Source organism: Megalobrama amblycephala, linkage group LG1, assembly GCF_018812025.1.
Source record: "Megalobrama amblycephala isolate DHTTF-2021 linkage group LG1, ASM1881202v1, whole genome shotgun sequence".
In the NCBI taxonomy this organism is placed as follows: Eukaryota; Metazoa; Chordata; class Actinopteri; order Cypriniformes; family Xenocyprididae; genus Megalobrama; species Megalobrama amblycephala.
The window spans coordinates 69,496,086-69,509,700 of record NC_063044.1 but is presented as its reverse complement, the minus strand read 5'-3'; the positions used below and the strand labels follow the sequence as shown (position 1 = coordinate 69,509,700).

General features: G+C 33.4%; 1 protein-coding gene across 3 annotated transcripts; it reads left to right on the top strand.

Moving 5' to 3' along the window:
• The first annotated feature begins 6,647 nt into the window (after positions 1–6,647).
• On the top strand, positions 6,648–13,147 carry LOC125247660. Of its 3 annotated transcripts, XR_007180137.1 has the most exons (7): positions 6,649–6,900; positions 7,021–7,341; positions 8,559–8,840; positions 8,934–9,110; positions 12,072–12,164; positions 12,364–12,684; positions 13,089–13,147. XR_007180137.1 is itself a non-coding variant. In XM_048159090.1 (4 exons), exons 1-4 carry the CDS (start codon positions 6,834–6,836, stop codon positions 9,092–9,094), a joined length of 828 nt encoding a protein of 275 aa, XP_048015047.1. In that variant the 5' UTR covers positions 6,648–6,833; the 3' UTR covers positions 9,095–9,391. The 3 variants fall into 3 exon arrangements, 2 of the variants coding, with proteins under 2 accessions (XP_048015047.1, XP_048015032.1); XM_048159090.1 differs by lacking the exons at positions 12,072–12,164; positions 12,364–12,684; positions 13,089–13,147 and having other exon boundaries at positions 6,648–6,900; positions 8,937–9,391; XM_048159075.1 differs by lacking the exons at positions 12,072–12,164; positions 12,364–12,684; positions 13,089–13,147 and having other exon boundaries at positions 8,934–9,391.
• Positions 13,148–13,615: the final 468 nt, after the last annotated feature.

Sequence of the window (13,615 nt, the reverse complement as noted above, 5' to 3'; positions counted from 1 at the left end):
GCGGATCCCAAACTAAAATAGAGCATTACTGCCATCTGCTGTTTGAATGAACCAGACAATTCTCTCTTTTTCTCCTGCTCAAACTCTGTTTTGAGTTCTTGGACAACAGCCTACAATACAAAATATGCAATAGGAAGGTGTAGGCTAGTTTACAGAAATAAATAAAATGAAAATGAGAAACACATGGTAAAAATAAATAAATCAATAAATCACAGTATTCTACCAACTTGATGCAACGATCTTTAAGTATTAATAATCAGAGTCAACAAATGAATGATTTTATATTTTTCGTCATATTTACTTTTGTGGGCGTTGACTTTCAATGATAAGAACACGCAACAAACTCAAATTACTTAAGCTCATTTTCTCATTTTAAATGTCTGGAGTGGTTTGACACATCAGACAGTTAATCTCGTTCATGATAGTAATGTATATATATATATATATATATATATATATATATATATATATATATATATATATATATATATATATATATATATATATATATATATATATATATACACACACACACACACACACACACACACACAATATACACACATACGTTGTATATGTGCCAAACAGACAGACAGACTGATGTGTAAATGGTAAGACACAAAAGATTTGTAAATTACAAAAAAGACTTTAAAGTAACATCTATTGATACATTCCTATCATTAATACTAGGTTCCGTTTATAATTAAGAAAAGCGTCATGCATCCACACTCATTTTAAGTATTGTTTCATTCATTTTCCTTAGTTATGAGGAACTTTTATTTTGTAGTTTGCGTGGTAGCAGGTTGCGATGAAATCAAAGGCGAAATTTGTGATGAAATTAAGGCTAAATGAACACACGTATAATTTTGAAAGATTCCGCTGTCAGACTGTTTGGAAATTCACATATAAACATTAAAACATGATATCACAGCTTAGAATGCAACTGTTTATTTGTTTTGTTTTGTTTTGTTTTTAATGCTTTATTTGTTTACACTATGGGACAACAAACTCAAAACATAGCAACAATTAAGAATAACACCAATAGAATAATAATAATAATAATAATAATAATAAAAATCAGTAGGCCTACCATAGTTCAAAGCAGTAAAGTCCATAACAAAAAAGAAAAGGAAATAAGAGGGCATCACACAAATGAATAAAAATTACACATTAAATACAGTAAAGAGTTTGTAGGCCGTGCAAATTGTACATGTTTTAAGAGTTTTTTTGTTAAGTGAGAGGAAATTGTAAGTAAATAATGTTTTATCTCTTGAAGGAATACTACAAAAAAGGTTTGCAATTTGAAAATTTACATTTATGAATATAAAATCTACATAGAAAGAGAATTAGGTTTATTATAAAGCAAGCATTTGAATCCACTGCAAAGAAACCAAAAACAACAGATTTAGGATTCATTGAAAAACCTTGTAAGATAGTACTTGAGATAAAAGAATGAACATCTTTCCAGAGCTGAAAAGTATAATTACATGACCAAAACAGATGAAGAAGTGTTTCAGTATCATTCTGACAAAAGGAGCATTTAGTGTCAAAATCTGATCCAAATTTTTTCTTAAGAAAATGTTTGACAGTGTAAATATTATGGAGTAATTTAATAGTTATTTCTTTTATTTTGTTCGTGAGGAAAAATCTTTGTTGCATGGACCATATATTTTTCCAGTTTGGATTATCAAAATTGTTGTTCCAATATGAGACTGCAGGGGGAGCCAAAGACACTGTTCTCAAGGAATAAAGTTCTTATTTTATAATTTCTTCCTTTTTTTCCCCCACGAAACATATTTCACCAATAGGTGTGTTGACAGGTTCAGGAAAGGGAACTGTTCCTAAAGACAGAGTGATATTTTTGAAAAGAATGCATATGCCGGATGGAATAGCATCCATAACAGTGGCATACTCTTTAGGAGTTACAGGTACATTATATTCTAAAAGAAATTCTGCATACCTAAAAAAGCAGACCACCCTTGTTAAAGAGCTGACTAACATGAAATATTCCGTTACTGAACTACTATCACCTGCTTGTAAATGAGAGTCCATGAAGAACTTGTTGGTGAAAGTTAGAGAGCTTGACAGGGAGTTTTTGGGTATCATAGTTACACATTAAGACAAATTTTGCACCACCAAGCTGTGCGAAGACAAGTTGAGGGAAAATATTCCAAACGGAGGAGGGATTTTTGAGGAAACGATTAAGCCAATTTATTTTGATTGTATTATTCAATGAGTTAAAGTCAATAACGTTTAAACCACCCTTATTGTGAGAGTTTAATATTACTGATTTCTTTAAATAATGGGGCTTGTTTTTCCATAAAAAGTTTAGATAAGATTCTATCAATTACTTTACATGTGGGGCTATTAACGTACAATGATTGAGCAGCATAAGTAAGGCGAGACAGACCTTCTGCTTTAATAACCAAACTTCTGCCTTTCAAAGAAAGGTCTCTCTGTAGCCAGCAATTAACCCTTTTTTTTGTTTTGCTTTGTTTTTGTAATAATAGGGTTAAATTTTACAGAGCATCTAAGGTTATCTTTAGTTATCTGTATACTCAAATATGTAATTTTTTTAACTGCAATACAATTAATTGAAGAAGCCATTCTATTTTTAACTGGAAGTAATTCACACTTATTTAGATTAAGATGTTAGCCTGAAGCTTTAGAGAAACACTGAAGAATATGTAGGGCTGTTGAACAGGGTTAAAGGGATAGTTCACCCAAAAATGAAAATTTGATGTTTATCTGCTTACCCCCAGAGCATCCAAGATGTAGGTGTCTTTGTTTCTTCAGTAGAACACAAATGATGATTTAACTCGCTCTCATATGCGTGAGACATCACTGCCGTTGTCAGAGCGCGATCAGACCTCACTAATCGAGTGCTGAACGCAGTTGGACATAGTGGTGTATTAGAGGTAAAAAATGATATAAATACTGTTCGGTTTCTCGCACAAACCGATCGTTTCGTGTCTTAGGACATCAATGTGTCGTCACGAGCCGCAGGGTTTAATTTGGATTTGTCAGTCGTGTTTTATTTACTCTTATATTCCAGGTTCCCGCTGACTTGCATTATACCACTGACAGACGGCAATGGTTGCAGTTAAAAATCATCATTTGTGTTCTACTGAAGAAACAAAGACGCCTACATCTTAGATGCGCTGGGGGTAAGCAGATAAACATCAAATTTTCATTTTTGGGTGAACTATCCCTTTAAGATCCAAAGAGGTAGATTAACAAAATATCTGCCTTAAAGGGACTGTTGTTCAGCGTACAAGCACACAAGTTTGTTTATTTAAAAATCCTCCAGTACTAAAGTGTGCAGTTCTACTTTAGAGTGGAGCAGGTAAACGAATAGTCAAAAAGGGGAATTCAAGTTGGTGGAAATATTTCCATGCCATCCACAAAGGCCCTACCTCCTACAAAATAGGCCCACTTGTTATCTCGCCGTACTTGTTCTACGAGAGGCCACAGTTTCTTTCTATTTTCTCTATCCGTCGGAGACAGATCCTCTGCAATTTTTAAGTTGTTGTTTATGGGGGGCGAAGTGTGCCACTTCTAAGGCTAAGCAGGCAAAGGATAAGGCGCAGTCTACCCTTACGTCGCCGTCAGGCCGTGTCAAATTTTGAATGGGATTGATAGGGAGGGCAGACGATAGACCCATGGCGACGTCACTGTAGAACTAATCGTAGGCGGCGATGTGACGGCGGCGTACGTGAGAAATTTACATAAAAAATGAAGTGTGATTGGTACGTCTGAAATATGTACGTCACATCATATGACACCTGATCATCATACGTGGCATCATATGACGCCTTTAAATGCATTTAAACGTTTCCATTAGTAGATGTAGGCTATTTGTTAGACTATTGATTTTTACAATAATTAGTTAACTAACTAGTGGCAACAGTGCATAAGAATTCTAAATTTATGTCATGTATTATGAGTGTGTGCGTGTGTCTTTGTGTGTATTGGCTGTTATGTTAGTGTTGAAGTGAACAAATTAAACATGTTTTGAAAATTTCAAGGCATTATTTTAACTTGGATGCCCTAAAAGCCTATGCTCAATTTTTCTATATCTTTTTTTTTGTTCTTTCGTGATCTTGCCTGAATTTTCTTTGTCATTTAACATTTTCTTCAACATGAGGTGGAGAAGTTATTCTGAGAAAACATTCTTGGTTTCATGGATATAGTTTATCTATTTGGGAAAATAAGAAGTTACATAAAGTATAAACAGTAAAAAGATGATGGTGGAAAGGATTCTTATATTCTTCTTCTTATTATTATTATTATTACATTTGTTACAACGAAGGAATATTAACATGGTAACTTCTGACCAAAAAGAGGAGCAGTTATAATAGATGTATGAATTTCTGATGCTCAGGAGAACAGCAAATTCTAAACCAGGGATTGTCAGCTATGGTCTTTAAGGTTTACTGCAGAGTTTAGCTCCAACCCTATTCAGCTGAGAACTCCTGGTTTAGAATTTGCTGTTCTCACCCTGAACTATTATAATTTTATTTTTGGTATTATAACCACTGCTCTAAATCATCAGCAATTTCATCTGCAACCTGAAGGCTTGGATATTAACCTTGTCCACTAGATGGAGCTATAAGATAAGCAATATCAGAACCCATTTCGGTGCTAAATAGATCCAAGGATCCATAAAGAAATAAACTTCTAATTTTTTTATCCATTGAAAGTGCTATAAAGGACCCTGGTGTTGTAAATAATGTGTTTATTTTCAATACGATTAGTATATTATTATCTTTAAATTATAAAACTGTGTAGTTAATGGTTGAGCTCCAGAAATCCATTAATGAGGTGGCTATGACAGTTACAGCTTTGAAAAACAAAAATAAATAGGTTCTAAATAGAACTGTTACTATGATCATAGAAAAGTGTTCCATAAGTCTACTTTTATTTTTTTTCCAAAGAAGAAAGAAAAAGAAATACGTGTTTGGGGCAACATCAACATCTCTATCCCTTTAACCCTCTGGTACTGTTCAGTTCAACAGTTGAGTTTGTGGCAGAACCATAAAGGTCCTTGTATTATTTTATGAACCACTACATAGCTATTTTAGTTATGAAAAAAATAGCTAAAACTAAACCCCTGGGATTTAGGACACTTATCAATTTTAATTTAATTTAATTTAATTTAATCTTGTCGGTTAATGAAAAGATGTTCGCGTCAGTTGAAAGTCAGGGGAAAAAAAAAACAGAAATGAAACTGACAAGGCAACAATAATTTTCGTTCAGTTTAAGTTTTTCAAATAATATTTATATTTTCTTATATTTCAGGTTTATTTCGATTAGCATAAAAGTTTTAATAGTTTTTGTTATTAACTATAATAACTATAATAACCCTGCCCAGGCCACAGAACTGCATTACAGTAAATTTTCCCGCTGTATAAGTCACAAATATTTACAAAGATTCACTAATTATTTAATTCCGTCTGGGACACAATCTCAGGCCGGGAGTCTCACGCTCATCGAGGCCAATAAACCTACAGCTATTGTTGAAAACATAATTTACATTTACATTACGTTTAAGAAATTTGTGATTAGAATAGTATTTTACTATATATTGTTATATTCGATTTCTTGAAAATAATAGGCTATTAAAATGACTTAATTAAAATTCTTACCATTATCAAAAGTAAAAGCTCAGATTGACATATCCCAGAATATTATGTTTATAGATTATAATTATAAAGTTTTACGTGCTTGAATTTGAAGTTGGTAATAGTCGTGAACATAACATTAAATTGCGACTTTGGTGGTGTATAATTTGTACAGTCATTAATCTCAAAAAGAAAGTGAATGATTTTTTTTTTTTTTTTAATTATTAGTTTTTTAAACAGGAGGCTACTACATACAACTTTGTATGCAATATTCAATTTGTATCAAGGATATATCCAGTGTCATCAGAACACATGAAAGTAAAAGAAAAAAAGTGATTGATACAGAAAATACGAACACATAGGAAAAAACATGAGGGTAAGATATTAATTTATTATGGTGGTGACGTTCCCCTTCTTCTGTGTTGCGACTTACCCCTTCTCACACGTAAAAACTGTTTCCTTTGGTTGGTAATCAATGGCACGATTCACCCGTCATAATCATCATCATTTCATTAGATCATCAGATCGATTGTTAATTAGACACGAGAGTTCTTTGAACTTGAGAGTATAATGGCAGTATCAAGGCTTTCTATGTTCCGATGGTTAATTAAAGGAGACTCACATGGAGTTTGGGGTAGAGGAGGAAATAACACCTCAGCAGGCATGATATCTGCAGAATCCATTTCTGACTTGAGGTAAACATGCAAATTTTCACTCAAAAGTTTGTTTGAGTCTTGTTGCATCACTGGAGTAGCTTTATTAGCCTTAACTTGGCACGCGTTCTTGTTTTTCCTCTTCAGATTTTCCCATTCTCAATCATTCTAAACGTTACTAAAATCACATGTGCACCGAAATATAACTGAGTGTTCTCTGTTACTGCACTGCAAATTAAAATATTAGTTTGAATTTGTGGAGCTCTCTAAAGCACATCTTGTCAGTACGCCATCTTGGGGCCTCCTCTTAGAACTCAACTGTTTAGACCAATGAGGATTAAGCTGTGACATCAACAAGTGGTTTCACAGAGAAGCAGTTGATTCACTCCTCCACTTCACAACAGACCTGCAGCACTGACTGTCCCTTCAGCTCTTCTGTCGCTGTATCTCCAGATCTTCAGCCTTTATCATGAGATTTATGGCTTTTTGTGTTTAAATGTAGCTTTTATGAACTTGGGAAATTAGGAACTGTTGTAATTTGAAACCGTTCACCGAAATGCCAAAAAATATAAATCACATGGACATGTTTATATTTCTCTGTTTGTGCTTATGGAGTCTGAATGGTAAGTATTTTATGGCTTCATTTCTGTATAAAGGCTATTATCATATAATTTTATTTATTTATTTATTCAACTGAACAAATCTGGTAAAACTCCAAATGTGGTGTGTGTGTTTGTGTTCAGGTGTGTTTGTTGCTGATGCAGTGAAGTCAGAGTCAGTGACTGAGGGAGAATCAGTCTCTCTGAACTCTAGTTTCACTCAAATACAGACACTTGAAGAGATCCAGTGGAAGTTTGGTGATTTTCTCATAGCTAAAGTAAACAAAAACAAAGAGAGCAAGTTTTATGATGATAGTGCTGCTGGGAGATTCAGAGACAGACTGAAACTGGATCATCAGACTGGATCTCTGACCATCATCAACAGCAGAACCACAGACTCTGGACTTTATACAGTCTCCAGCATCAGAAGAGACACGATCAACACGATCAATCTCACTGTCTATGGTGAGGAGAGAATTACTATCCTGTTACATCTGTGGACTAAATTCACCAGATAATGTTACTGAGAATATGATAAAATGATGGAGAATTCTGTAGGGCTGCACGATTAATCGTAATCGAATCGAAATCGCGATTTGGCTTTAGTGCGATTATGACAACGCAAAGGCTGCGATTTTTAATTCTATAAATATGTACACGGCATGTTAGTGAAGAGAAGCCTTGAAGAAAACATATAAATCACGTTTTGTTGTAGTTGTCTGTTTATTTTATTCATACCTATTCATATTTATATTTATTCTACCTTCTTTTTATTCAGTCACAGCGATAGCATGACGCCCATTGGGGATTTCCTGGAACAGCGTTTGTTATATTGCGTGTATTTGGAGTATCTGCTCAAGGGCGCCCTCCGGCGTCCAGTATTTAACAGACATGTTTAGCGCTGAGTACTTGAAGTAAAGCTCACTCCAATTTAAGGTAAAAATAGGGAAAATAATTCCTCTCTAAAGAACTTTGAGGGGAACATATAATCAATATGTTTTTCTCCAGCGTACAGAAGTGTACAGGGTTTTTTTGTTTTTTTTTCTACAGTGGATGCATAAGAGACACGTAGTTCATATTAAATACATGGACTCCATTTTTGATTTTGCATACCTCCTGACAAAAATAAAGAAATTATTGAGACAGATTTTTATCATAATAATATAATATTTGATGATAAATCCTTAGACCTTTCTAATGATTTATAGACAAACTGCTTAACAGGTAACCCCACATTTTGTCATGCAAGTTTTAATTTTATTTTCTAATTATTATAGTTATATTTATAATTAAATACTAATGCTAAATACTTTAATAATGAAAGTTATTACAACAGTAATATTTCTTATTTGGTTTTGAATTTTTATTTAGCAATAATGATGATAATAATAATAATAATAATAATAATAATAATAATAATAATAATTAGTCAAAATAATATATTAGCACAAAATTTCGGGCCAAATTGTGCAGCCCTACAAACAAGCAAAACAAGCCTGGTATTGTTTAGATTTTTGTTTTTCATTTGTTTTATAAAATCGCATTTTAAATCACAAATCGCAATTTTAACCAAAAAATTGCAATTAGATTTTTTTCTCCAAATCGTGCAGCCCTACTGATCATTTTATCCAGAAGATCACAGTGATTTCTACCGAATCTGATTCATTCTGTCATGTTTTCAGCTCGTCTGCCTGTTCCTGTCATCAGCAGTAACTCTTCACAAAATTCCTCATCATCATGTTCATTGGTGTGTTCAGCTGTGAATGTGAGTCATGTGACTCTCTCCTGGTTCAAAGGAAACAGTGTATTGTCCAGCATCAGAGTGTCTGATCTCAGCAGCCGGTCTGATCTTCTTCTCCATCTGGAGTGTGTGGATGATTCCTACAGCTGTGTGCTGAACAATCCCATCAGAAACCAGACTCAACACCTCAACAACACTCAGCTCTGTCACACATGTGCTGCAGGTACTTCACTGATGATATCTGGTGTTTATGTATATTTTCACAAACTAAATTAACAATAATTATATATTTATGTTGCTCATTTTTTTGTCTCAGAAGAGAGTATCCACTGTTGTGGTTTCACTGAAGCTGTGATCCGATTGGCTCTCTCTGGTCTGGTGGGTGTGGCTACTGTGGCAGTTCTGGTTTATGACATCAGATCCAGAAGTCTTGAACAGAAGAAGAGCGTCCAGAAATATCCATCAAACTCTGATTAATCAGATACTCAGGAAGGTAGAGATGTTCTTGAAAAACTGTAGATGTGATATTACAAGAAATATAATTTTAAAAATCATTATCATTTTTTTCAGCATCTGTTTGTCACTTTTCACAATATAAATAGTTCTAAAGTAGATTTTCAAATTTGCCTTAAAATATACACTGTGACACATCAATATATATAAACACACAATCAAACCAAAAATTATTCAGACATTTTTAATATTTTTGTTATATTTTTACTAGTGTGTGCAGGACACTAGTTCATTTATGTAAGTGAGGATAGCAAAATAAAGGAAACTGTGACATATTATACCCAAAAATTCTTCATTACTAGCAGTAAAATTGATTAAAAAAAAAAATATTAAGACCAAAAATTTTTCAGACACTTTGACCTGACCATGTTTTGCTTAAGTGTTATCTGACATAATTATATATATAAAATTCCAAAGTACCAAAATTCCAGTAGTTGGTACCAATACCATAAAAATTTTATGGTTCTCGGTACCACAGCAAAATCTGTTGGAACAATTTTACTATTTTATATAGCCTATTTTAAAAGCATATTAAATATGGTAATCATACATATAAATATTTGGAGCATGTGTGTTTGTGTGTGTATATATACCTCAATGAAATACATTTTGAAATATATATATATATATATATATATATATATATATATATATATATATATATATATATATATAAAAAAAATGCTCAAACATCCATTTTGTAACAGTGCATGTTTATTTTAGCTACTCCTTCAATGAAACAACACACTACAGCCTGTAAAACTATGAAATAAATATCGGCAAATAATGGTAACCTAAATAATAAGAAAGTTAAATAACACAAACTGTGTTAAATAAAAACTGACATGTAAGCAAAAGGTTTCTGTCCTACGGTGTTTTTTCTACTTTACCACAGTAAAGAATGCAAATAGCCTATAATAGGCCTAAAAGTGAACGAAAGAAATGTTTATAATCCCCTGGGTGAGTGAAGATTTGCGAAAAGAAACAGAGATTTCATGTCTAATGGAATAACTAATGGAATATTGTTAAATTCTCTGATAATCGGGTGACCAGATCATGATTTGCAAAACAGAACACAAAGCTTAAATTTATGGACTCATGTACCTCTGTCATTCTGCATGAACCAAAATGTTTCCATGCAAACCTATTATTTCTTTTGTAAACAAAGCTTTGAGCTTCACTTGTGTCATATTCATGTAAATACTGTCACAGCCCTATCAGTGGGTACCGAATATACCCGGATTCTCGGTACTCCCGGTACTACATAAATGCAGATAATATTTTGTATGTCCTCCTCTGGCCTTGATAACAGCTTGCATTATTTGCTTGTTTTCATGTGCTATTACACAGTCTCTGTTGTTAGTGACTGTAACTGGAGGTCTGAATAATAGTTTTAAAAAAGTAAAGTGATTTACTATTTTTTTTTTTCTGCCTTTCTTATAAAACAGTAAATTTGAAAAGTTTCGAGCTCAAAGAATCGATGAGAAAATGATCTTGAAGTCTGTTATCTAAATAAAAGCATTAATAAGATTATTAGTTGTTTGCTGACAGATTGATGGGGTTACGATATGTTTTTAATTTCCTTGATGTTTTATTAGTTTATTGGAGTATGAATGAATATAGTGATATATGTTTACCCATTTCACTGTTATATTTATGACAACAGAAAAATACCATGATATCGATCAAACATTTGTTGTAAACCATGATTAATGGTCAGCTCATTTAATTTAACTTGTATTGTTTATAGGTAAATGTAATGTTTTTTTGTTTTTGTTTTTCCTGTCGGTTTTCTTCTATTGTTTTAATGCTTTGTTTCTTTAATCTCTCATGATGATGTTTTTAGTGTGACAGACAGACTTTAATAAGTGCAAATCATTTCCTTTGAATAGACAAGTGATTATATTTGTTAAATTATTTAGGTTTTAGTCAGGAGAGATTTTTTAGTTGTTATTTTGGGTCAAGAGCACATTTTAAAGATTTGTTCTTGTGAAATAAAACAATAAATCATTTAAAAGTTTTTCAGGATCTGCATGTGTCTTAAATGTAGCAATAACTTGACAAGAAGGAAGAAGGAAGATGGATGATTTGACACCAGGACAGAGATTAACAGAACTGTATAAATCTGAACTATATATTATTTCCACAAACAAGTTCAAACTATTGCATTTTTCTTTAATATATAGATATATAATATATAAAAGTGGGGCATGGTTAAAGCATAAATCATTTATTGTGCTTTAAAAAAAAAAAAAAAAAATTATAATTGTTTTTTTTTTTTTAATAAATCAATAAAATAGGCTAACATTAGATGCTCATGAAGAATCAGTTGCAGAACCAGCTGCAGATACATGAAGGAACTAGGCTTTATATAAAAAATGCCAGAAAAAATAAATAAAATGAATGCACGGTAAATTCTTGGTGTGAGATGACTTACCATTGAGATAATGTTGAGCACAACTCATTGATTTCAATAATACTTCATAACATGAAATTATAGCAAACTTCAGTATTTTTAAAGCAGTCTTTTATAACACTGGACTGGGAGGAATGGGAACATCAGTCAGCAGTAATTCTTCTTAAACTTCACCGTTTAAGACTTCAGAAGCCATTATAACCCGTGTTACTGAACACACCGGACACTGTTCTTCTTCAGCGTGCTCTAAACACTCGCCCTACTAACAGACATGAAGGACAAATTAATGAGCGACAGTCGCTTTGTCATGTCCAGGGTAGGCAGTCTCAAGCTGTTGCAGCACAGTAGACGTGGAGTTAGTAATTGCTTTGTAAAAGTTTTTACTAAAATAGGTCTATAGAAGTGAGAAGCCACAGAGCCTCTGAAGGGAAGTGCTCTAGAGGAACTTATTATTCACTCTGAGTTTCACTACAGACCCACAGCACTGTCCTCTCCTGATCTTCTGACACTTTCTACCTTTATTAGACCATTTCTGCTGGGATTTCCTTTTCTGATCTAGACACAACAACATATCTGATATGTTTATATTCATCTGTTTGTGCTCATGGAGTCTGACTGGTGAGTATTTTTATGGCTTATTATTATTTGCTCACAAACAAACCATTCTGTTATTATCAATCTTTTGTTTTAATGTGTTATTAGATTAATATAAACATTTATTCATGATGTTATTATTCTTATCCAATGATTGTTTCGAAATGAGAAAAACTCACAATCCAGTGACTCTCAGAGTATGTGTGTTTGTGTTTGTGTTCAGGTGTGTTTGTTGCTGATGCAGTGAAGTCAGAGTCAGTGACTGAGGGAGAATCAGTCTCTCTGAACTCTAGTTTCACTCAAATACACAGAGATGAAGAGATCAACTGGAAGTTTGGTGATTTTCTCATAGCTAAAGTAAACAAAAACAAAGAGAGCGTGTTTTATGATGAAAGTGCTGCTGGGAGATTCAGAGTCAGACTGAAACTGGATCATCAGACTGGATCTCTGACCATCATCAACAGCAGAACCACAGACTCTGGACTTTATACAGTCTTCAGCAGCAGAAGAGACACGATCAACACGATCAATCTCACTGTCTATGGTGAGGAGAGAATTACTATCCTGTTTGATGATTTGGGTTTCTTTAGTGTTCAATTTTGGCTATAGACTTTAAGAAAACAAGCATATTAATAATGTTAGACCTGAAATAACATTGCTGACTTGTTAAGGCTATAGCAGTTAGTCATATGCAGCTGAATAACTTTTATTCAATAGTCCTGCAAAATTATTTAATTACAGATTGATTGTAAATGAGGCATAATAAAAAATGTTCTCAAATATTTAACTGAAAATTTCCATGCTTTATTCACAAATTACATCTAATTCATCTCAAACAGTACACCTTTCTTTCAATATCAGATTGTTTTAAAATGCTCTACTTTTCAGTCTTGATTTCTCATCTACTTCATTAATACTCATTTATCCATATTCTCTCACATTTTCCAGCTTGTCTGCCTGTTCCTGTCATCAGCAATAACTCTTCATCATCATCATCATCTTCATGTTCATTGGTGTGTTCAGCTGTGAATGTGAGTCATGTGACTCTCTCCTGGTTCAAAGGAAACAGTTCATTGTCCAGCATCAGAGTGTCTGATCTCAGCATCAGTCTCTCTCTTCCTCTGGAGGTGGAATATCAGGATAGAAACACCTACAGCTGTGTGATCAACAATCCCATCAGAAACCAGACCAGACATCTCAACATCACTCAACTCTGTCACACATGTGCTGCAGGTACGACAGCAATGATATATTTGTTCATTTGTTGAACTGATCTCTGAAGTTATATAGTTCAGATATAGTGTTTGTTGAAGGTTAGATTGACAGGTTTATTTGCTTTAACCCTTCATTGTGTCTACTCTGTATCAAGGCGTATCCTCGTTGATCATTGGACTGATCTCTGCTGCTGCTGCTGGATCTCTGTTGATTGTAGCTGTAGTCGGGATCTTCTGCATCTGCAGGAAAACACACCAAGA